The 26087-nt window shown below is 41.8% G+C and overlaps 1 protein-coding gene across 8 annotated transcripts in view; it reads left to right on the top strand.

Moving 5' to 3' along the window:
* The first annotated feature begins 3055 nt into the window (after positions 1–3055).
* Positions 3056–26087, top strand: part of FGGY (FGGY carbohydrate kinase domain containing) — a 432084-nt gene continuing 409052 nt past the window's right edge. For 6 of the 8 annotated variants that reach the window (XM_029226879.1, XM_029226872.1, XM_029226868.1 and 3 more), the window contains exons 1-2: positions 3056–3132; positions 23193–23407. In XM_029226879.1, the coding sequence (XP_029082712.1) occupies positions 23207–23407 (201 nt within the window). In that variant the 5' untranslated portion in view covers positions 3056–3132; positions 23193–23206. Of the gene's footprint in view, positions 3133–17352; positions 17454–23192; positions 23408–26087 lie in introns of those variants that run through there. The other 2 variants (XM_029226869.1, XM_029226874.1) reach the window with 2 other exon arrangements.

Here is a 26087-nt window from a genome sequence, read left to right as displayed (position 1 = left end):
CTTTATATTGGTCAACTGTGTGAGGGTGCCTGCAAAGTCACAATCCCCCTACCCTCTGTAATGTATTTCCAATGCACTTTTGTGATGGGACATCAGAATCTAATAAATCAGAGGTTGGCGAGCTAAGGCCCACTGGGGCACACTGGCCATTGTATGCTTTTGTAAGGTTGTATCGAAACACAGTCATAGCCTCTCGTTTACTTTTATCTATGATTGCTTTGCCCTACAAAGGCAGACTTGAGTAGTTGCAACAGAAACTGTATGACTCACAAAGTCTAAAATATTTACTGTTTGGTCCTTTATAGAAAAAGTTTATCACCTCCTAGAATAAATGAATAGAATGGAAGTAAATGGAAAAAAAATAGATTCATTCATTCACAATAGGCATTTTCTTTCCATTTAAAAGAAAATGAGAATGGGCCACAAAATTACGCCTCTCTCACTTGGCTGGATGACACCGAAAAAATCATTTATACTCTCTGGGTCTGTTTCTGCACCTATCACCTTATAGAGCTGCTGTAGGATTTCCGTGAGGTAAGGTATATGTATCAGTTATGATTAGGTTTGGCCCCATGGACAGAAAACACAAAATTAAAGTGTCTTGCACAAGAGAGCAGCTTCTTTCTTACAAGTAGAAGTGGGCAGTGGGTGTTTGTCTGGTGCTGCATGGTGTCAGAAACTTAAGCCCTTGCACCCTGGGGATTTGCTGTATGTAGCTTTCATTCCTGAAATCCTCTCATGGTCCAAGATGGCTGCTGGTGCTCCAGCCACTGTGCTACCACTAATGATAGCATGATGATAAGAAGAAACAAACCTCAGATCAAATACAAAATGCCTAGTAACAGAGATATCTATAAAGACCAGGAAGCAAATCCATATTAATTCAAGTTTAGCCAAGATGAGACCTCCTGCCATAGTTCCTAAGGCAACCAGTATATTTCATTTATTCTATTCCTGAGGTACAATGAGGAGGGTCTGGAAGCTGTCTTACACGTATTCAGCATCTAACACTTTACAAAGTATTTCCATATTTGTTACCTCATTTACTCATCACAATACTCTGGAAAAGTAAGATGAAGAGGTCTTAATATTATCATTCCTGTTGTACATGATGATTCACACAGGTGCCAAGTAACCAGATCCTAGTACCTCCTACATTCCCAAAGAGTCCATGGTTAGATCTCCGGATATTTGTTGGAAATGAAGGTGAACAGTCATGGTGTAGAAGAAAGAAAATGACCCTGTACGGGAGCAAAACTTGCCACCCCAAAATGTCTCTTTGGCATGTGAATTATTTACAGCTGAAAACAATCAAGGCCCAAAAAGACTCAGGAAGAAACTCGGATGTCCTCCTTAGCTGCCTAAAGAATGTAGACAGAGGACCTCTTCCAGGAAGACAGCTCTCATTGTACTATAGTATGAACTAGATATGGTAGACCGAGAGTAATCTAGGAAGGTTTTTTGTTTGTTTTTTAATTCCTGTGTCCCACTGTCTTAGCACACCCAGGAAACATTTGTTTCCCAAACATTTGCTTTTCCATCTTCATGTAAACTGCCTTCCTCCCTTTTGAAGACATAAACCATTACCCCCTACATCCTTTTTTTGTCTTTAGTGGAAGATGTCTTTACAGAGTTACTCAGTTTTGCTGGGTCTCTCCCATGTACACGTTATTAAACTTTCATCTGATTTTCTCCCGTTCATGTCAATTTAATTCTTAGACCAGCCAGAAGAACCTAGAAGGATAGAGGAAAATTTCTTCCTCCGGCATCCCCAAACCAGGGCCCCTAGCAGATGCAGCTAATCACGTGGCCTCAGCCCCACTGAGCTACTATCCTCGCCTGTAAGCCCAAGATGAGAGCATGTATTTGGAGTTGTTATGAGGATAGCAGAGTGACTATCATGCACATGGCCCATACTCCAGTTCTGTGAAATCAGTTATTACCGAGGCTTACCTCTCATGACCAGTGTGTCCTTCGAAAATCACTTCCTTTTACTGCACCTCAGTCTCCTTTTCTAGGAAAATAAAGAGTTTAGACTTCTTAAACTATCTTCCAAATCTCAGTCCCATCAGCTTGGGAGCCTGCCTTTTTAATAGATATGGCTTATGTTTGAGCTCAGGTTGGAATCTTCCCTCCTGTTACTTATTGTGAGTCTCAAAACAAGCTAAAAAACGTTTCCTACTCTTTGCATCTGTAAACTATGGACAAATAGTACCCACCTAACTGGAAAGGTAAGAATCATGAAGATTAAATGACATAGGTGTGTCCAGGACCCACCAGACTGTAACTTCCTTAGAGGCTGGGGTTCATTTGTTTTGTACATTTACAAACTGACACCTTTTCAGAAGGTTGTTCAAAAAATTAGTTGAGAACATTTTCGTAAAGTATCTCGGGAACAAGACCTCACGCAAAGTAAGCATTCAATAAATATTATTATTATTAATTTCTTTATTTTAACACCTGTCTGCAGGAGTCTTGGTGTTCAGTGCATGGTTGAGAAGCGAAGTTACAGGATACACGTCTGACACGTACCCAACAGCGGCTGAGGGGAGTCTGCGTGGGTGAGTTCTGCGAGAAGAGCCCCCAGACTAGGAAACTCTCGGCCTGAGAGGACAGAACCCACTTCAGGCCTTTAAAAAGTCGGGGGAGACCTTCCCTGGTGGCGCAGTGGTTGAGAGTCCGCCTGCCGATGCAAGGGATACGGGTTCGTGCCCTGGTCCGGGAAGATCCCACATGCCGCGGAGCGGCTAGGCCTGTGAGCCATGGCCACTGAGCCTGTGCGTCTGGAGCCTGTGCTCCGCAACGGGAGAGGCCAGAACAGTGAGAGGCCCGCGTACCGCCAAAAAAAAAAAAAAAAAAACTCGGGGAGGCGGGAAGAAACCGGAAGAGGATGCAGTCCACTCCAACCGACAGGCGACCGCCGCAGGAGGCCACGGCAGGGCGCAGGAGCGGGCCAATCCCGGGTCCCGTTCAAAGGGCCAATCGGGGCGAGTTTTATAGGGGCCGTGGCCGGCGGGGGCGGGGGCGGGGCCGAGCGGAGGGCGGGTCGGACCGCCCAACCGAGGCTTGGTGCGGCTCCGGGCGGGTATCGGCAGGGCCGCGCTAGCTAAAATGTAATTTCAGATTGGACAAGTAAGTGACCCTCTGCCCAGTCCCACGTGTGTATCAGGGGCTTTAGCAAAAGCGCAGGCTCGCAGCGCGCACGTTCTACAGCTCGAGAGCGCACCCGGGCCCAAGCCTCCCTCCCCTTTCCCGCAGTCGCTGCCTCCTCTTCCTCGTCTGGCCTCCTGAGTCTTAACGCCAACGCCAGCAGTGCGTTGGCCCCTGAGACTTTGTTGAGTCCACTGTGTCCGCTTCTGGGTGAGGCGTACGGCCACTCAAGAGAAGGGTGGGCCATTACTGCATCCCCAACGCTGCCTAGGAGATGTCTGGAACCCGGGGTCCCCTGTCATCACTATCCAGTTAACTATGTTAATTTTCTCTCTCCCCCCTTCCCACCGTATTTTAGGACATTTCCCCCGGCATTTTTGAACCTTTTAATTCCAGTCTGGCTACCTAAGGCATTTTAAGGCCAGTGCTGCTTGTAGCTTTCAGCAGCTTATGGTAATGTTTGAGGTGCAATTTAGTTTAGACGGTATAATGTTCTTTGGCTACAGTTATCCTGGGTAGGAAAGGCCTAGGAGTGTCTTTCTATTTTTATTAAAGTCCTTTCTTTTTAAGATGAACAAGATGCAAAATGGTGAATTTCCCTAACCATTGGCTATTTTAAACTAAAGCACTTCTCATGTCTTAACTAATTTCGTCTCTAAATTAAAAAGTCAAGTCATTTCCAAGATAGGGAAGAGCAGTCATTATTAGGTTACTTTTTAAAATAGGATATCAGGAGGGAGAGAGTGATTATGCTTTTGAACCACAAGTCAGTAAGAAAGAAGGCAAGCCTTCTCTTAGTTTGTAACTGGTATATAGATGGTAGAATTCTGCTTTGTTTTGTTTTGCTTGCTTTTCCCCTCTTTCCTATGATCCACCGACTGCATATCCTGAAATCGTACTTTTTAAGTTGCCAGCTGGGTCTTCCAGCCTTTTGACTGCCTCGTGGTCTTCTGGGAATCTCCTGTTAATGAGGTCCTGTGGTTGGCTTTTGACTTGGTGGCCACTGGCCTGGCTCTTGGAGGGAGCCAGCTGAGGAGGGCCTCCTGGTGGGAGGCTCCAAGAACTCTTATTAAGGATGATTGAGGGAACAGAGAGGGTGAGAAGGGCCTGGAGATTGATTTTGAGGGGGAGGGAGGTTGGGAGCCTCCCTGCTGGATTTGGAAGTCAAAACATGTGTATTGGGAGAAAGGAGTAACCCAGAGGGTGGAGATCTGTGTCTTTCTGGATGAAATTAAGAAGTTTACTGGGAGGAGACTGAGCCTTCTTCCAGGCTGTGTTAATTTTTACTGTGGGCCTTGTCTTTTCCTGGAATCTGGTTCTCTTTCCCTAACCTTTCACTTGGTTCAAATCACAGTCAATTACCAGCTGGTTCTGAAAACAGTTTGAGGTAGTGAATCTTGCCCTTAAGCTCACAGCTGGAGTGGGACCCCCCCCCACGCAAAGTATTTGAAATAATTATTTTACCAGAATGTACTACAGAGATTACTCAACCTCTTACCTGTGCATATTTTTATAAGGTGGAATTTAGAGTCAACCCAGCTGATGTAAGAGGCGGTCATCCAAACCAGCTCTTGTGTTCATTTGTTTGTTCACTAATTTGGGAATGTGTTCTTGGCCTGGCATTGTGGTAGGCTCTGGGAAAGCAAGGATGAACAAGACTTGGTCTTTGCTTTCAAGCTTTCATCCAGTCTGCTTCTGTCTAGTCTGGCAAGGGAGATTATATGATAGTGAGCTTAGTGCTGTAGCAAGGTAGAAGAAGATTCTCCTCTCTAATGGGCTGTATGGGAAAAGAATCTAAAAAAAGAGTGGATAGATGTATATGTAGAACTGATTCACTTTGCTGTACACTTGAAACTAACATAACGTTGTAAATCAAGTATACTCCAATAAAAATTAAAAAAAAAAAAGATTCTCAGGAGTTGAGAGAAGTCCAAATGGCCCAATATAGGCTTTTATTGAAAACTTCTCAGAGGAGATAATACCCAAGTTGAGTTGCAAAGCATCGGTGTGATTGGGTTGGAGAAAGACAGAGGAAAGGGGATTATCTGACTTGGAACAGCATGGGCAAAGCTATGCAAGTCTGGTGCATTGTTGATTAGTATGGGCGGACTGGAAAGGGTAAGGGGAAATCACCAGAAAGGAGGTTCCGGAGAGTGAAAAGCCCAGATCAGGGAAGGTCAGGTGAATCAGGTTAAGGGAGTTTGAAATGCATCTCCAGAGCAAGCAGCAACTATTGAAGTGACACTGTCAGATTTGTGTTTTAGAAAGTTAATTCTGGCTGCAGGGTGGAGAATGAATTGGGGTGGTGAAGATTGGAGAGAGGCTATTATAATGCAGGTGAGAGACGGGTTAGTGTAGTAGCTATGTGACTAGAGGAGAGAGATTAGAATAGAATGGTTAGGAATTAATTACTGATTGAATGTAGGGGATGAAGAAAGGATGTAGCAGTCAAGGTACCACAGGAAAGAAAAGGCATTCCCCACTAGGATATTTTTCAACAGCTTTATTGAGGTATATGTGACATACAGTAAACTGTACATATATAAAGTGTCTAATTTGAGAAGTTTCAACGTATGTATTTATCCATGAAACCATCATTACAATCAAGATAAAGAACATTTCTAATACCCCCAAAGATTGCTCATGCCCCTTTCTAATCCCTCCAAGAACCAGTGAGTTGTTTCTGTCACTATTTAAACTCTTTTAGGATTTTATCTGTGGGGTCATACAATATGTATCTTTAGTGTGCGGTGGCTTTTCCTTAGCATAATCCTCTTGAGTTTATCCAGGTTATGTGTGCATACGTAGTTTTTTTTTTTTTTCTGAGTACAACTATACCATATTTAGTTTATCCACTAACCCATTGATGGACATTTGGATTATTTGCTGCTTTTTGGCTACTACAAATAAAGCCAGTATCCGTATTTGTATAAATGTCTTTGTACAGCCTTCATTTCTGTTAGTTAAATACTTAAAAGTGGAAAAGCTAGTTCACATGGTAGGTGTATACTTAACTTAAGAAACAGCCAAACCGTATTTCAAAGTGATTCCAGTTGCTTCAACTGGTGTGATCACTCTTTTAAATTTTAGCTATTTTAATAATGTGGAATCCTCTCATGGGGTTCTATTGTGCACTTCCCTAATGACTAATAATTTCAAACTTCTTATCATGTTGCTTATTTCCTTGTATGTATTTCATATATCTTCTTGGCTGAAGTGTTTATTTCTTTTGTCCACTTTTTAAAAATGGGCTGTTTGTTTCCTTATTGACTTTCAAGAGGTTTTTTTTGTTGTTGCTTTTTGCGGTATGCGGGCCTTTCACTGTTGTGGCCTCGCCCGTTGCGGAGCACAGGCTCCGGACGCGCAGGCTCAGCGGCCATGGCCCACGGGCCTAGCTGCTCCGCGGCATGTGGGATCTTCCCGGACTGGGGCACAAACCCGTGTCCACTGCATCGGCAGGCGGACTCTCAACCACTGCGCCACCAGGGAAGCCCAAGAGGTTTTTATATATATTCTCATTAATAAGTTCTTTATCACAGCTGTGATTTGCAAATATTTTATCCCATTTCATGGCTTATATTTTCATAGCAGTGTCTTTTGAAAAGCAGAGTTCTTAATTTTGCTGAAGTCTAATTTATCAATTTGTAATTTTGATAATGTAAATTTTATCAATTTATTCCTTTATGGACCATGGTTTTGGTATCTTAGAAATCATGCCTAACCTGAGATCTCAAATATTTTCTCCCATTTTTCTTTTAAGAAGCTTTATTGTTTTTTATTTTACATTAAATCCAGGATCCATTTCATGTTAACCTGTAGGACCAGATGTGGACAAAGTTTATTTTTTTCATATGGTATCAGTTGTTCCAGCACCATTTGCTAAAAAATCTATCCTTTCTCCATTGAATTGTCTTTGTACCTTTGATCAGAATCAATTTACCATGTGTATATGTGGGCCCATTTTTGGATGTTTTATTTTGTTCCATTGATTTCTTTGTCTGTTTTAATGCTAGTACCACTTAGTTTTGATGACTGTAGTTTTGTAATAAGTATTAAAATCAGGTAGTATAAGTCCTTCAACTTTGTTCTTTTTAAAAGTTATATTGGTTATTCTGCATCTGTTACATTTCCATTTTACAGTCATTTTGTCAGATTCAAAATAAAGCCCTGTTGAGATTTGAATTGGAACTTCATTTAATTTATACATTAGTTTGGGGAGAGAATTGACTTCTTAAATATTGAGTTTTCTGACCCATGGACACAGTATATCTGTTCATTTATTTAGGTCTTCCTTAATTTCTCTCAGCAGTGTCTTTTAGCTTTCAGTAGATGGGTCTTTGTCAGGTTATCTGTAGGTATTTCACATTTTTTGACGCTATTGTAAACAGTATTGTCTTCTTAGATTTCAACTTTCAGTTGTTTGTTGCTGCTTGTATATTATCATGTATCCTGCCATCTTGCTAACTGACTTATTAGTTCTAATAGCTTTTTTGTGGGTACCATCAGATTCTTTACGTGATCATGTTATCTGTGAATAAAGACAGTTTTACTTCTTCCTTTCAATGAGGATGTCTTATTTTTCTTGCTATAGTGCACTGGCTAGAATCTCCACGCAGTGTTGTGTAGAAGTGATGAGAGCAAATGTCTTGCCTTGTTCCTGAGCTTAGGGAAAAGCATTCATATCTTCAGCATTATGATTTATGATGTTAGTTGTATATTTTTTGTAGAAGCTCTTTATCAGGTTTAGGAAGTTCCATTCTATTCCATCTTTGCTGAAAGGGTTTTAGGAAGTTCCATTCTATTCCATCTTTGCTGAAACGGTTTTTTCGTTTTTTCTTTGTTTTTTTTAAATGAAGAATGGGTATTGTATTTTGTCAGTTGCTTTTTTCTGTAACTATTGAGATCATTTTTCAAAGACTCTTAATATGATTAATTACATTCATTTTTTGGGGGGGGAATGTTAAATTAACTTTGTATTCCTGAGATGAATCCCACATGGCCAGGACCTATATTATCCTTTTTATATTTTGTTGGATTCTGTTCTATTTGCTAAAATTTTAAGAATATTTGCATCTGTGTTAATGATGGGTATTGATATAGTTTCTTTCCTTGTATTTTAAGTTTTGTTATCAAGATAATTCTGGCCTCATAGAATGAACAGGCAAGTATTTCCTTCTTTTCAGTTTTCTGTAAGAATTTGTGTAGAATTGCCATTATTTCTTTTCTTAAATATCTAGTAGAATTCATCAGTGAAGCCATTGGGCTTGGAGATTTTTTATGGGGGAGAAGGAGAAGTCAACTGATTTAATAATATAGGACTATTCAGATTATCTGTTTCTCCTTGAATGAGGTTTGATAGTTTGTGTATTTCAAGGAATTTGTACATATTATCTAAGTTGCTCATAATGTCCCCTTATTATCATTTTAATATTTATAGAATCTGTTGTAATTTCATCTCCTCATTCCTAAGACTGGTTGTCTCTTTTCTCTTTATTTTCTTGATCATTCTGGCCAGAAATTTATTAATATTATTGATCATCTCAAAGAACCAGCTTTTGGTTTCATTTATTTTCTTTATTGTTTTCCTTTTCTTTTTTAACTTACTGATTTTTGCTCTAAAATTTATGATTTCCTTTCTTCTGTTAACTTTGGCTTCCTCTTACTCATTTCTTTCTAATTTATTAAGGTGGAAATTAAGGTCATTTACTTGAGACTTTTCTAAGATAGGCATTTGATGCTGTAAATTTCTAAGTATTGCTTCAACTGCATCCCACAACTTTTGCTGTTTTTATTTTCATTCAGTGAATATACTTTCTAGTTGTTTTTAATGTCTTTTTGACCTATGGTTATATAAAAGTGTGTTATTCAGTTTCCAAATATTTGAGGATGTTCCACATATCTAACTATTATTGACTTTTAATTCCGCTGTAGTCACAGAGAGTACTTTGTATGACTTGAATCCTTTTAACTTTTTGAGACTTGTTTCATGGCTCAGAATGTGGTCTGTCTTGGTAAATGTTCCGCGTACACTTGAAAAGAATGTGTAGTCTGCTCTTGTTGGGTAGAGTGCTTTTTACATGTCAATTAGGCAGCTTCATTGACTACTCTTAATGTTTTATATACTTGCTGATTTTCTGTCTATCTGTTCTACCAATTATTGAGTGACATATTTAATTCTCTCATGATAATTGTAGACATATGCATTTCTCCTTGCAGTTCTATCAGATTTTGCTTTATGTATTCTGATGCTCTGTTATTATGTGCATTAATATTTAGGATTTTTAGGTCATCTTGGTGAATCATCCCCTTTATTATTTCATAATTTCTGATGATATGTTTTGCTCTGATAGCTACTTAATCATTATTCCTGATAATATTTTTGCTTTAAAATCTACTTAATGTTATGTTAATACAGCAAACTTCAGCTTTCTTTTGATTGCTCTTTTATGGTATATCTTTTCTTCCTTCTGCTTTTTAACCTATTTGTCTCCTTATATTTAAAGTGGGCTTCTTATAGGCAGCATATAGTTAGACTGGGTAACAAAGCAAGGCCTAACAATCTCTGCTTTTCAATTAGGGTGTTTAGACTATATATAATGCAATTCATATGGTTTGTTTTAAACATATCATCTTGCTTTTTTTTTCTATTTGTTCCATCTGTTTCTTGGTCTCTTTTCTCTCTTTTGTCTTCTTTTAGATTAATTTTTTAAAATTCCATTTTCCCCCTTTATTGGCTAATTAGGCATATCCTTTTTTCAGATATTATTTTAGTGGTTGCTTTAAGGTTTATAGTGTACATCTTTAATTTATCAGAGTCAACTTTCAAGTGGTATTATACCACTTCATATGTAATATAAAACCATATAACAATGTATTTCTAATTCTTGTCTCATAGCCTTTGTGCTACTGCTATTTCATGTTGTATATTTTACTTCCATATATGTTTTAAACCCCACAATACATGGTTATTATTTTAGTTTTAAGCAACTCTCTTTTTAAGACATTCAAAAAATATTTAGAAGTCTTTATATGTACCACATAGTTACCTTTATGCTCTTCCTTGCATTTTATGGATCCAGATTTCCATGTGATATTATTTTTCCCCACTTCTTGTGGTGCAGTACTGCTGGTGGTGAATTTTGGTATGTCATTTTTGGTATGTCTGATAAAGTCTTTATTTCAGCTTTAGTTCTGAAAGATTTTTTCACAGCGTAAAGAATTCTAGATATAAAGTTTTTTTCTTTTAGTCCTTCAAAGATCTTCCTCTACTGTCTCATAGCTTGCATTATTTCTGATAAGAAATCCATTGTCATTCTCGTGAGTTTTTTTTCTTTTTTGCGTAATCTGCCACCCCCCACCCTGACTGCTTTTAAGTTTTTCTCTTTATCATTGGTTTTGAACAATTTAATTATGATGTTTCTTGGTTTAGTTTTCTTTATATTTCTTGTGCTTGGGGTTCATTGATATTCTTGATTATATGGGTTTATAGTTTTCATCAGATTTGGAAAATTTGTGTCCATTATGTCTCATATATTTCTCCTGGTCCCTTCTTTGTTCTCTCTTTCAGGTATTCCCATTTCACATATATTAGGCCACTTGATATTTTTCCACAGCTCACTGATGCTCTGTTTATTTTTTCAAAATCTTTTTTTCTCTTTGTTATATTTTAGATAGCTTCTATTACTGTGTCTTGAAGGTTACTAATCTTCTGTGTTATCTAATCTCATATAGTTAACTTTTCATCTCAAACATTTTAGTTTTCATTTCTAGAATTTCAACTTGAGTCTTTTTTGAAATCTTGCATGTGTGAACTTTTAAGTTCACTCTTTCCTTTAGCTTTTTGAACATATGAAATTCAGGTATGATAGCTGTTTTAATATGTGTCTACTGGTTCCATCAAATGTGTCAATTCTAGGTCAGTGTCCATTGATGTTTCTCATTTTAGTAGTATTTTCCTGCTTCTTTGCATGCCTGGTAATTTTTGGTTGAATATCAGACATTATGTATTTTACCCTTTTCAGTGCTAGATATTTTTTGTATTTCTATAAATACACTTGAGCTTTGTTTTGGGGCATGAGTAAGTTATTTGGAAACAGTTCTATCCTTTTGAGTCTTGCTTTAAGCTTTGTTGAGTAGGGCTAATTCTTCTTCACTGCTGAGGTAAAACCCTTCTGTGTACTCTGCCCCATGCCCTGTTAATTATGAGGTTTTCCACACTGGCTGGTCTGAATAGGCACTATTCATGGCCCTGTGTGAAATCCGCTGATTGTTCTCTGTGATCCTTTTGAGTGCTTCTGGCTCAGATAGTTTCCTCACATACATACAGTGATTGGTACTCTCCTGAATACTTCAGGAGCACATCCTCCTGTGCATCTCTCTCCTGTCTTGTACTTTGCCCCAAGAATTCTAGCCTCCTTGTTCTACTTAGACCTCTAGCTCTGGCTCCTCAATTCGGGAAACTGCAGGGCTTGGTATGGATTTCCTCTTCTGTGTCCTCTGTCCCAGGCATTAAGCTTGAGCAGTTTTAGGATACCTCATTTTTTCCCCATCTCTTTGAGATTACTGTAGTTTTTTGCCTGATGTCCAGTGTCCCGAGAACCTTAGTTTCCTGTATTCATTATTTTAGTTGTTTTAGGTGGGAAGGTAAATATGGTGCCTGTTACTCCATCTTGGCTAGAAGTGGAGGTCCTCAACTGGAATTTTTGAAGAAAATTTTAAAAGGGACTATTTGAGGTTGTGAGGAAGGGATTTATATAGGACCCTGGAGGTCCTATAACCCCTTCATCAACTTAAATTATTTAGAAAGTTCTTAACAACATGGATGACAAAATGAAGCAGAGTTCATACAGCAGGTACATATGCAGTGCTGTGTGTGTGGGCTGGGTTTAAGCAGAGTGGAAAAAAAAAGTAGAAATCATTCAGGCTAAATGTATGTGTTGCCAGTCCCTTGGGCAATCTGGATTTTGGGCTGAGTTACACTGAAATCTGTTGCAGACCAGGCTGAGAGCTGAGTATCATGAATTCTGCTACACTGGCCATGGGATGAAGAGATTAAGAAAGGACTCAGTTTCTGGTCAGCTATGGGAGATGAAAGTTGAGAAGGCAAATTATAAAGTCAAGCATGATTTATATACACCAAACTCAATGTAGTTTACGAAATTCTGGGATTGTAGAATTATGTGGCCAACTTTGATATTAGAGTGTGGCTATGGGTCGGCTGTTTTAAATCATCATGTGACATAATGGACAGAGCATGGGGTTGAAGACCCTCTCTGTTTTTACTGACTCTGTGACATTGGGCAAGTGACCTAAATGCACAGACCCTTAGTTACCCCGTCTGTGGGTTGTGGACCCTCCAAAGTTGTTGGGAGGATCAGCAAAGCTGTCTACTAAGCCACTAGTACCAGTCCTGGAAGAGAGTAAATGCTCACGCAAAATCTGTTGATCCAAGACGAGGGCTGGCACAAAATATGAGTTTGAGAAACATTGCGATTCATGTGAAGGTACATATTGACAGGACATATTAATAGATAACGCTAATTTCTAGGGACCTATTAAAGGAAGAGTAGGGTATTTGAGGAGGGCTACCTCAAAGCCCACCTTCAAAGGCACTTTGTGAAGACACCCCAGGTCCCCTTCCCTTTTCTCCTGAACAAGTTGTTCTGATGTTAGTGTCTGAGATTGGGTATTGGGCTGGATGGGCTACTGATTTGTCCCAACATGTGTTGCATCTAGGGGGCCTCCAGGAAGGTAGAGAAGACCTGCTGTGTGCTCACGGTGGGCTACTACCCAGCTTCCCTCATCTCCACACAGCATCATGTGGGAACATGGGTATCTGAAGATCATTCTTGTTAAATGTACCAAGTGCCCTGTACCCCTTCTTCCTCCCTCTTTATTTTAGGAAAAGCCACGGCATGGAGGGGTTATAGGAGCTAAAAGTATATAGCAAAGAGGAAAGAAAACTCAGGAGGTCCTGAGAGTCATCTTAAAACGTTTTAAGGGATAGCTCACCCAAAGGAGGTTAGGTGGCTGATCCCGTGGGATAAAAATGAGGACTAGAGGGTGGAAGCCATATAAAGTAGAATTCAACTCAGTACGAGGATCTTTCTTCTTATTATAGTACTAGCTGCGTATTGTGAAAATTCAAACAGCACAGAGAGGGGAAGTTAAAAATTGCCGTTCAAGCTTCCACCGCATTTCTTTTCCCTAGATGTCACTGCAGTAAGCAGGCTTTTGCATATTCTTCCTGAAGTTTTGTATGTTAGGTCCTTATACAATACAGTGGTTCTCAAACTTTAGCATCTGTCAGGGTAGCCTGGCAGATGTGAGCCGCACTCCCCAGAGTTTCTGAATCAGTAGATCTGGGCTGGAGCCTGAGAATTTGCATTTCTAACATGTTCCCTGGCGATGCTGTTGTTGCTCCTCTGGAGATCACAGTTTGAGAACCACTGTTGCTTTTCCTCTTTACAGAGTTAATACAAATGCATTCACACTATGGTGTCTAAGAACTTGCATTTTTACTTAATAACATATAATTAGCAATTTTCTTTAGCTTTTCATTGTTTTTAACAGCTGCTTCTGTATCAGTTTTAGCAATTCCCCTATAAATAAACATTGAATTTGTTTCCAGGGTTTTTGTGAGTGTGCCCTTGCCTTTAAAAAAAAGAAAGTTGAAACGGACATTTTTGTATACATCTTTTAGATGAGCCAATCTTAAATGCTTAGAAGTTCAACTCTTGGGTAAAAGGGTAGATTTTGAAAACAGAAAGGAGGTTGAACCAATTATTCTCCCACTAAAAGTGTCTGAAACTGCCTTTTTCCCCAAACTCTTGCCAAAGATGGGTACCAGCATTTTCATTTTCTGCCCATTTTTTAAGGTGTACGATTATATCTCAGTATTCTTTTGATTTGCATTTCCCTCCATTATTTGTGAGGCTAAAGGTTGACATGTATGCATTGTATGTCTTTTTCTATGAACTGCAAGTTTTTATTTCCTCCATCACAAGGAGGAGAGAACAGTATGAACAGAGGCACCAAACCTTCATTTGACGGATTGCTAGTAGCTTTGTAGAGTTGGAGCCTCGGGGGTTGCAGCCAAGGAGGAGGCAGGGAAGTAAGGTGAGAGGCACAGGCAGAGCCGTAGCTTTGAGGGCCTTGTGGGCCAAAGAAAGAACTTGGGCCTTACTTTGGGCAGAGGCAGTACTGATGGTGTTTAAGCTTACGGTGTAGCTCTTGGCAGTTTTAACAGGGCGTGTTTCTGGAGGGGCAAGCTGTCCAATAATCTTCCAGTAACTCATTCTTTAGGCCTTTCACCCTGGGCCTTGAAGCCACCTGGCCATTCTTGATAAACAGGTAAACACAAGACTAGACCAGAGGCCTCAGCCAGCCTCAGGCTGGGCGCTGTCTTCAAGCGAGGAATTTTGCAAGATGGTGCAGGGACTGGATTTTGTTGCTCTACCTAATACTGTACTGCCCTGAGCCCTTCCTGAATTTACCGACATCTGACAGCAGTCATCAAGGTTGGTGGGTTCTTCTGTTGTTTTTATTTGAGTGACTTTCTGAGAAAAGCTGTGGATTTGGGCCAATATGCTAATGATAATGATATTGCTTTGAAAGTCTGATTAGTTCTGTAGAATATTATTTTATAGTTAATTATGTCAACAAATCAACAGCCTCTTGGAGAAGAAAGTGAAAGAGGGAGATAAACTACATATATATTTAACAAATTGTTCAGAACTCCAAGAGAGGTAGGAATTCATGTATTACAAAGAAGAGTCCACTTAACAATAAAAAATCACTAAGTTTGCCTGTAATTTTCCCTGTTATGTGCATAGCTTTGTAATTGGCTTATGGGGTTAAACTATAATAACTTCGCATTTAGAATCAGGACACCAGCCCTGGCTCTCTGTGTGTCTGTTCTGCCACTTTTCTGCTTCCAGGGTCCTGGCATGAGAGTAAGAGGCCGTCAGATTCAGGCTTTGGCTTTTAGTGAACTCAGGCTGTGAATTGGGTTTGTGAAAGATAGACCCCATCTTTCTTCTCCCCTCCGTGCATGTGTCTGTGGGAATGGGGCTCTGGGTCAAGGAGGATGATTGACCTGGGAAGGGGTGCAGTGCTTTACACACAAGAGAGGCTTGCTGATGGTGCTTCTAGAACTCTCCAGGGACGGAGAGTTTTTAGAGGCTTTTTATTTCAAAAGGTATTTGACTATTTTATACATTAATAATTTCTCCCTCCCTCACAGCCCAGGAATTCCCCTATTACTGCATGACACACGCTGTGCTTGTCTCCAGGTAGAAGGAAGTAGGGGGGCAGAACATTCTCAGTTAATATCTAATGTTTCTCACAGTAGCATTTATAGTGACATAGGTGGTGGTTATTAATCAGAGCATGGAGGGGGTGTTTCTGATGGTTGAGTGTCTGAGAAGTTTTCACAGGATGAACAGACTTGTAATTGTGTTCTGAGTGTGTCCAGGATGAAAGCAGCTTGGTTAGGGAAGGAAAGCCAAGTCATTTCAGGGATGGATAAGAGTCCTCCTCTGGCTTAGGCAAACCTGAATTTGAGTACAGCCTTCTTCCTCTCCAGGCATCGTGACCATCCGCCGGGTATCGCTCCTCTCAGGATTTGAGTGTCCTCCCCTGTAAATGAGGGAAGGGTGGGTGTCATAAATGTGGGCCCCCCTCTCCCTTTCTCTGCAAAGAGAATAGCTTGGTAGGGCTATTAAAGGGCTTGGAAGGCATTTTAACAAGTCAGGAGCTGCTTTATTGGCTCACAAGTATTGAAGAGAAGAGAGCGTAAGCAAGGTTTTATGGAAGAGGACATGGGAGACTCAAAGTTTAATTTGCTTTGAGGTGATGTTTGTTTTTGGAGTTTGGGGATGTCCTTTGATGCGTCAGATTTTCCATCCATGATTTTGTTAGGGCCTATACTGTGCATTTGGCCTCAGCATGGTTGGGGTTTGTGTTTTCTTTGCGTCAGCTGTTGTGCTGTTGCCTGTGTGGCTCTTGGAGGGTGGTGGGTTTTGGCCACCATCCAGGACTGCCTCAGAGTTGATCCCTGTGGCTGCCACATTGTGAGGCAGGCATGAGGACTTGGGGAGTTTTGCCTTTTCTGCCTGTTGGAATCCATCTTTGAATTTAAAAGGACAGCCAGCCGTTCTTCTGTCTGATTTAATACCATATCCCTCCTCCAGTCACCTCGTATTTGTCTCTAAAAATGGGCTCAGTCCAAAGCATGAAGATCCTCAACATCCTGAAAAATACTGGGTTTCTGATCCAATGATTGGAACAGTGATGAAAACAATAAACTGGTGCTTCTTTTACCAGCTAACGTCTCTGTATTCTGCAGAGAAAGGTGGAGTTGCAATAAGATGCTTGGCTTCAAGAGTATAGCTAAGATTCTGATGGCAATCTGGAGCCACCTTACTGCCATGTGTAATATTACCAGGTGCATTAGGTTGAGCTTGAAGTACATCAACAAGGCATAACTTGAGGCATAACCATTTGACTTTCAAAAATCAGCTTCTTACATTAAATTGTCAGCTCTTTAAAATCAGAAATGATATATTTTTCAGCTTCCTATTCCTAGTGTCCTGGCACAGAAAAAGCACTTAACATTTGTTTACTGGAATTTGAGCTGTTAGACATGGTGAGAATACCTAGGTATAGATCATGCATATTAAGTAATTGCAGATGTCCAGAGGTGATTTGATGGTGAAAAGGGAGGGTTGGCACATGTTAATAGTCCTAATAGTTGCTGCCGTTTACTGAGCATGTACCATATATCAGGCACTGTGCTGGGCACTTCGGTTATACAATCCTAGTTCATTGTTCAAAGAATACAATGAGATTGGAGCTGCAGGAGACAGCCTTTCACTTTCAGAGAAGTCCCTGTCAAGAAGCTGTACATTTTCTCCCATGAGTATTTTTGGTAAAGCCAGTGGAGAACCAGATATTATTGCCAGATTAGCGCTTTCCTTCCCATCCCGAACTTTCTCTCCATCTTGGAGCATGTGTGCATTGTTTAAAGTGGTATTTAGTTCCTTCTGACAAGGAGACTAAAGTTGACCAGTGTACTCATTGCTTATCTTTTTCTTCCCAAACCTCCCAACCCCCTGATTGCAATATAACTAAATTAAAAAAAAATTGTGTGGGTCTCGTGTACTTGAGCTCCCAGCCAAGACCAAAGGTCAAAGTCAAGAGAGGATATTGAGCTCCCTCCCAGGTCCCTGGGCCACTGTATTTGCAGACACTGTTTCCAAGTCAGTCCTGGAGGAGTAGCCCTCTGAGAAATAGGACTGCAGGTAAGCTCATCCACTTTGGAGCCTTGTAGTCTTAGGAAACATTGTTACCGGTCTTTGGTCACTTAGGGGAAGAGAAGGAGGAAAATACAAGAGAACAATCCCCAAAGGTTGGTTTTCAGCATTGGTATTTGAGCATGACCCCTTAGAATCTCTGGGATAGTTGTGCAGAGAACAGCCTCCCGTGCCTGTGACCCTCTTTCCTTTTCTCACGTTGCCTTTGAGCAGCTTGCGTGTTTGTTAAAGAATCAGCCATGAAGCCTGTGGTTTTCTGTGGCACATTTCTAGTAATATTTGTAAAGGCTATTATTTAATGAACCGCATACATATTTATCATAAGAGCAGTCTTTTGATGGTGAACAGGGGCTAAAAGCCAGTCCAGTCTGCGCTGGGGACTTGGCTGGGAGGCTGTTTCTGCCCTTCAGAGCCTCCTGTAGACTGAAAAGTTAGGTAAGGCTCGGGACGTGTGTGCAGCCAGCTTGAATTTCTCCCTGTAGCTTTTCTTTGCCTTGGCCTTCACAATCTATGTCCTTATTTCTCCGTCTGACCAGCCTCCCTATATTACCTATTAGTTGTTTTTGTTTCTAGAGAATTTATCTTTGACTGAAATGAATGAATTGGAACTAATGTTCTGACTCTCGGCATTCATCCATTGGGCTCTGGAGCCCTACCATCCTGGCCTGGAGTCCCAGCTCCTCTGGTTTTGTGCTCTATGACGTTCAATAGCTTTATTGCTGAGAACCTCAATCTCCTAAACTGGAAAATGGGCTCATAGTGCCAACCACACGGGATCGTTACAAAGGTGAAGTGACATCACAAGACCAGGTGGGCGGTTTGCAGAGCAGAGCTTAATAAATGCTAGTTGTTGCTGCCTTTGTTGTTGATATTGATATTGAAGAAGTTTTTGAAGGATTTGGTTTTCACTTTTAGGTTGGTGTGTAGAAAGAGCCCTAAACCTGCCTTAAGAGGCCAGGGTTCAAATGCAGGTGCTGCTGTTGTTTGCTGTTTGTGGTACTAAGGGCAAATTTCCCCATCCCACCAAAGTATAAAATGGTGATAGGGTTACCAGCTTGACTGGGTTTCAGTCAGAAGATATGAACAAATGTATAAAAGTGCCAGGCATGCGGGAGGATCCTAATCCTTTTTAAAAAATACAAATTGGAAAAGGGAATAATGTTTTCCACTTTGCAGTTACTTTATTTCTTGAGGCCAAGAGGGACTGGAATACAGTTTGGAGTCTAGGACACAGCCGAGAGTACCTATGACCCAGGAACAAAGGGCACAGAAAGGGGAGACAAGGAATCTGAGTTGCAGAAACTCCTCTGGCAGAGTTTTTATAACTCACAGGGTTGAGTTTCAGGGAAGCTGCCTAAGGGCTTGAACTTCTTTGTTTCTCTTCTTTCAGGGTCCAGGTGTGGAAACAATCATAAAGAGATCACTTAAAACTATAGTAATGGGAAACATGGTGAACTTGAAATATTTAATTAGGATCTATTTCTTACAAAAACATGAACTGGGAGGTCTGTGCGAACAGTGCAGGGAGGGTAAGATGCCCTTGTTCCCGTGGGTTTGACTCTCTTCCCAACTGATGTCTCAGTTAAATGGTCTAGAAATGGGTAGTTTGCCAGAGAGGGGCCACCTGGTGTTGAGGAAGGGTCAGTCTCTGAAGGTGGTCAGCCTGAGTTCTGAGTTAGCCAGTTGTAGACAGAGTAGGCAGAAATACCTAGCAGAGTCCTTGGCAAATGGGCATTTACTAAATGGAGGGTATCAGGCAGTATATCATCCTGAGAATGGTTAGGGATTTGGGAGCCAGAGGGAATGAGATTGCTCTCAACTCCATCACTTGCGAGTTATATGACATACTGGAGCAAGTTATTAACTAGTCTAGGACCCGTTTTCCTCATCAGTAAAATGGGGATGATAACAGTAATTATCCTCAGGGGTCGATGTCAGGATAAAAAGTGGATTAAGAATGTAAGCAAGCTGCTTAGCAAAGCATCGGATACACAGTAAATTTGTACCTTTTATTATTTCCCTAAAGATAGGTTTTAAAGGTGTCCACTGAGTCTCAGAGACTTGGTGAGTTCGTGCTATATGCCGGGCACTGGGCTAACACTGGGGATACAGCTGTGGTCCAGGCAGCACTGGAGTTAATGTCTAATGGCAAAGCTCCACTGTCCATACAAGTGTGTGTGTGTGGGCGGGGGGTGGGGGGGTGGTTCTCCCAAAGGATGGGCTCTTTCCTGTTTAGCCAAGAGATGGGTCGAAAACCCAGAGCTGGGGGAAGCCCTGAGTCAGCTGCAGAGTGGAAATCTGCCTCTTTGGATTTTATTGGAGGTAAATCAGGATGTCTGGGTAGTGGGTGGTAAGATGAGGAATTCCTTGTAGAGGAAGACAGTCAAAAGTGAGGGAGCCAGGCCTGAGGAGCTGGGCCAGCCCCCTGGGGGACTCTTTTGTCACTGGCGCTGGCAGGAGTACAGAGAAGCCTGGATGATGGCTGGCCAGGTCTGTGTAATCCAGAATGTTTGTATAGATTCTTCATTTCCTGTGTTTTTCCCCTTGTTTCTCCCTCCAGTGTTTAGAATAATCTTGGACAGTTCTAGCCAAGGACAGAGAGTTGTTGGCTTGTCAGGACCAGTGTTGGGGAGCAGCATCCCTGGGCCCTTCCAAGTAGTGACAGGGGGAAGCTAAGAGAAGGAACCCCGAGTACAGCAAGAGGATGTGTATGTGGTCAGTTCGGGGAGGTGGAAGCCAGTCAGGCTTCCTCCTCTTTGCAGATAAAGAGACCGAGGAAGATCTGAGCCATGGCACTGTCCTATTTTTTCCTTCACTGTATCCTTAGCTCTTAGCAGGGTGCCTGGCACAATCCACATTTCTTTGAATAGCAGTCATTGATTGCAAGATGCATCATTATTTCATATACCACTAAGAAGGAAAGAACGTGCTACTGATCAGTTGTAAGATGCCATTGATTGCCGAGTCACTAATTTTGAAGAAGCTAAATGTGAAAAAAATGAGTGTCTACGAATTAATAAAATGTAGTTGTAAGCATCCAATAAATATTTGTTAATTGGATGGATGAAGCATACCGAGATTAGAATCAAGGAAAAACACTAGTGCAGATAAGTACAAACCTAGGAATCCAACTATTAAAGCATTAAAGCCCGAACCTGTTCATGCTTGTTTTCTGTGGATTCACTGATTTAGGTGTTCATTCCGTAAACGTTTATTGAAAACCAGTTATGTACCAGACACTGTACTGGTTTGGGGATATAGAAACTGTAGGAGCTGGGGATCCAGAAATCAATCAGTTCCTTTCTTCAGGTTCAGGCCAGTAAGGGAGACGGACACAGAAACAAAAAATTCACAGTCGAGTGGTCTTCAAAAAGTTGGCAAAGAAAGTAGGGGCACAGTACTCTGGTGGCAGCAGGGCATGGAGAGAGGCAAGGCAGTCTTTCCTGAAGAGGTGGTGGTTTAGCTGGATCTTAAAATGGAAGTCAGCAGGCACACAAGAGAGGAAGGAGGTAGCAAGGGAAGAGAAGCACGAGGGGAGACAGTCCTGTAGCAGTGCGGTACACCTGCGGTCCTGCGAGGGGTTCAGGATGTCTGGAGCTTGGTGTGAGAATGGGCAGGACTGAGGTGGATGTGGCTGGACAGCAGGCAGATGGCAGCTCCTGGAGGGCCTGGGATGCCGTGCAGAGGGCCTCAGCCAGTGGTTTTCAGCCATCCTGAGTCCTGAGGAAGGACCCAGCAGAGCGATTGCTGGGGGGAGGGTAGAGGGCCAGGCAAGGGTGATATTTGCTTCAAACAGAGCAGCTCTGCTTTGATCTGTTTTATTTCAATTTTTCCGAGTAATGGCTTGAAGGAAAGATATCCCTTTTGGATGCTTGAAGGAATGCATGGTTTGAAAACTGGTGCCACTGGTCATACGGGCGAGGAGATGAGAAGGCACTTAGGCTGGAGCCTGAGAGTTGTTCTCTGAAGCTCAGACGGAGGTAGCACATGTTCTTAACTACAGATTCCCCATTGGCTTCTACACCTGCCTGTGAACCAAAGGGGGCCACACATCTCTGGGAAATCTTCGTGATCAACTCAGAAGCTATCACTTGTAATGAAGCTGTTTTTGACTGGGATAAATAGCCAGGAAGCTGTAATGGAACATCTGCTGGCTGACTTCATTTTAGAATTCCCAGGTGTGACCTTGCCAAGGAAACATTACCTTTTTGAAGTGGAAGGGTGCAGAGCGCTGCTGCGGTTGAAATGAGACTCTAGGCGCTGAGGCCGCCCCGAGCTCACCTGGGGAGTTGTAGCATGTTCACCAGCATGGGTATCTTGGGGGCTTGTTCTTATTCTTTAAAAGGCCAATCTGGAAAATGAAAGCCTCTGTGAGATGTCTGTGTCATGGGGGCTAATCTGACCAGAGGGACTCAGAGCCACAGTGAAGGCCAAGGAATTCCTGAGTGTTCTCTGGTCAGATTTCCTTGTAACTCACAAGGGGTCTGTAAAGGAAACAGATTGTTTAACAAGTTCCTGATCCTGTCTCCCTCGAGGCTCCTTCCCAATTCCCAGTCACTTCCTGACAGGGCTGCAGTATATTTGCCTCTTCTCCAAACCTGTATCGCAAGCTGCTAAGAAGGAAAGGAAGGGACATGAGACAGATGTGGGACCTCGGGTCCAGGCTGCTCTTGAGTGGTGCTGGCTTAATCTTTTAACTTCTCAGAGACCTATTTGCCCATCAGTATAAAATGCATCAATGTGCATTTACTGTTCTTAAGTGTGTGGACCTAGCATTAAGAGAAAAGTTACGTATATCTTGGCATCTCATCTTAGTCACCTGTAAAATAGATTTTTAACTATACTCACCTTCAGGGGGAGAGGGGAATTGGATGAAGGCAGTCAAAAGGTGCAAACTTCTGGTTATAAGATAACTAAATGCTAGGAATATAATGTGCAACGTGATACATAAAATGAACACTGCTGTATTTATATATGAAAGTTAAGAGAGTAAATCCTAAGATACCTCATCACACAAATTTGTTTTTCTGTTTCTTTACTTTTAAATCTCTATGAGATGATAGATATTCACTAAGCTTATTGTGATAATCACTTCTTACTGTATGAAAGCCAAATCATTACGCTGTACACCTTAAACTTATACAGTGCTCTATGTCAATTATATCTCAATAAAACTGGAAGAAAAAAATAGTCTCACCTTGTAGAGTCGTAGTGAGTAGAGGGGCTGTATGTACTTTTTACAGTGCTTGTTCGCACATAATAGGTGCTCAGTAGATAGTTTTTTGAATGAATGGCCGCCTGGGCAGATGAGGTTCCTTTTCAGCGCCATGGGCATTGTCCTTGTTTCGATTCAAATTCACTGAGAAGAAAATGCATATCTATTGCCTCCAGATTCTCAGCTCTATAACCCTTTATTTATCCTCATAGCACTTTTCACCCAGTGTCAGAACTTTGCTTGAATAATTAATGCAGCTCGTAAATCCTCACCATCTGACTCCCTTCCAAGAACAGAAACTCCATATCTGAGGCCATGCCTGTCTGTTCACCCACTACCTAGCTCAGTGCCTGTTAGCACACTGGCAGCAATGAATGTTTTGTTGGATGAATAAATAATCAATGGCTACCAGTTCATCAGCTGTATCCCTTCATTTCCACTTTCAAGTTGTCCCATGCTTGGCTTTGCAGACCCACTTGGTCTTCACGTGGTTTTGCCCTTGATCCCCGCAGGTGGAGGGACGGCAATGCCCGGCGGAGATCAGGAACTCGGGAGCTACTACGTGGCTGTGGACGTGGGGACAGGCAGTGTCCGTGCAGCTCTGGTGGACCAGAGGGGTATCCTCTTGGCTTTCGCAGACCAGCCAATCAACCAGTGGGAGCCTCAGTTCAACCACCACGAGCAGTCCTCCGAGGACATCTGGGTTGCGTGCTGCATCGTCACAAATGTATGGCCTCAACTCTCGCGTTCTCACATGTGTTCCCCTGCTCCCACCTGCTGAGTGTGTATAGTGTGTCCATCTGGTGCCAGGGACAACGTCGGGGTAACTTTAGACACAGGCTTTGCCTTTAGGGAGCTCATGGTCTATGGCAGAGACCAACAGACAGCTGGGATGTAACGTGATATGTGCTGGGAGCAAAGTGACTGTGGCTAGAGCTGAGGAAGGGGCCAACACTGAGGGGCTCCAGGTAGACAGGATGGAGGATGCAGAACATGTAGACAGAGGATTCAGTCAGATGTGACCGAATGTGAAGACGTCACTGATAACCATAGATGACCTCTACTGCGCCCTCAGGTGTGCCCAGTGCTGTGTAAAACATGTTAACATGCATTATGCAGTCGAATCCTCACAACGACCCTATAAAGTTACCCTCATTTTATTGAGGAGGAAACAAAGGCATAGAAAGATTAGGTAACTTACTCAAGTTCATGCAGTTAGTAAGTAGGAAAGGCAGTCTGACTCCAGTGCTGCACCCTTAGTCGCTGGACTCTCCTGCCTTCCAAGTGGACAAATGAGGGGAACCTCATTTTGTTCAGAGGGAACTGCATGTGCAAAGGCACAGTGGCCTGAGAACACGGTGGGTTCTGAGAAAGGAAGGAAGTCAGGCAAGACTAGTGCATCTCTGAGTTGTGCCAGGTAGACATTTATCTTGAGTGGCCTTGGTTTGCAGTCAGCTTGCTGGCTTGGGAAAAGGAGTGATGCTGGTTGAGAATTGTTCCCTTTTAGTTTCACTTGACTGTTTTTATATCCTGGTGATGAGGAACGACAGAGATGCTTTTGTAGTTTTTTTCCAGAGGGAAAAATAAAGTCCTGGGTTCTCTCTTCTCCCTGTTCCTAGTTTAGTTCCTTAAATATTCATGAAGGGCTTGGTAATTTGCAGATGGACAATTCACCATTCTGTCCGTATTGATCAGTCTGTTTAAACTTTAATGAGCTCTGGGCTGATGTTAGTGCCCCTGGAGAAGAAGGCAGGGAGAGAAGGTGGGGGTGAGAGGCACTGGAGCATTATTATATAGGAATAAAAGGGGGGCACATCTTCTCTTCTGCCTGTTTAATTTTCCTCCTCCCTCCCCCGCCTTGGTGAGAATCTTCTACTCTTTGCCCTTGGGTCTCCTTTGTTCTTCCAACATATAGCATTTCTTGCCATTAAGGAAATTGTCAAGAAGAAAATATAATCCCCTGACGAAAAGCTACTTTAAAAACAGGCCTGCTCTAAGTACAGCTTGGTTTAATGTTGGATTTTTTAATCATCTCCCGGCGGCAGCCACCTCATCATGTGCTTGAGCCCCGTTAGCCACGTGAGTGCTCTGGGCGTTTGTCCTTAGCGAGGATGTCTCTCTGTAGCAAACCTGGATAAAGCTATTGGGTCTTAGGCTGTTCCCCTCGCACGGGGTATGGCCATGTGGCCGCATGTCAGAAGCCATATGATAAACATGACACACCTACTCACAGCTATATTGCTATGTGAGGTTGAAGGAGGGGAGCATGTTTATATTAGAGAGGTAACACACCAGAGAGCACAGATTCTGGAGCCAGACTGCCTGGATTGACATCCCAGTTTCAACATTTATTAGCTTGTCATCTTGGACAAGTTGCTTATGGTGTCTGGCTTGAGTTTCATCGTCTGTACAATGGAATGATGACTGTACCTATCTGCATTGGGTCCTTGTGAGGATTAAATGAGTTAATACATACAAAATGTCGCAACGGGGCCTGGAAATGAGTAAGCCCTGTGATTCCTATGGCGATGATGATGACAATAACAGAAATGAGTAGATTATGGAGGCGAGTGGATTTCTAAGATGAAATACTGAACAGTCAATGTCAGTGAGGGAGGCACCTCATGGGAATATTCACTCCTTTTGTCGTTAGGGTTCTTTCCATGTAAGATTTTGAGAAGCAATGGTCTGGGGCAAGGGGTGACATATAATACATCCCGACCTGTCTTGTCTTTCCAAGGACTTAAGGAAGTCAAGAGTTTGAGAGCAGTTGTACTTACTGCTTCCTTTTCCCTAAGTTGCTCACATTGCCTCAGACGCTTTCCCCTTAGTCAAGTTAATAAAAACAATAAGAACAACAGTAACAATATGATGGTGATGATGGCAGCTAACATTTCTTGGGCACTGATCATGTTCCAGGTACCATGCTGAACACTTTATACCAATCACTTCATTTTTTCCACACAACAGCCTCTTTTTAAAAAAAAAAAAACTGAAATATAGTTGATTTACAATGTTGTGTTATTTTCAGGTGTACTATTTTTTTCGGATTCTTTTGTCGTATTGATTATTAAAAAATATTGAGTAGAGTTCCCTGTGCTATACAGTAGGTCCTTGTTGGTTATCTGTTTTATATATAGTAGTGTGTATATGTTAATCCCAAACTCCTAATTTATCCCCCTACCCTTTTCCTTTTGGTATCCATAAGTTTGTTCTCTGTGTTTGTAGGCCTAGTTCTATTTTGTATCTAAGTTCATTTGTATCCTTTTTTTTTTTTTTTTAGATTCCACATACAAGCAATATTATATGATATTTGTCCTCTGTCTGGCTTAGTTCACTTAGTATGATAATCTCCATGTTGCTGCAAATGGCATTATTTCATTCTCTTCTATGGCTGAGTAATGTTC

This window comes from Monodon monoceros, unplaced genomic scaffold, assembly GCF_005190385.1.
Source record: "Monodon monoceros isolate NGI ecotype Baffin Bay Population unplaced genomic scaffold, NGI_Narwhal_1 Super_Scaffold_18, whole genome shotgun sequence".
NCBI lineage: Eukaryota > Metazoa > Chordata > Mammalia > Artiodactyla > Monodontidae > Monodon > Monodon monoceros.
This window is presented reverse-complemented; position numbering and strand designations above follow the sequence as displayed.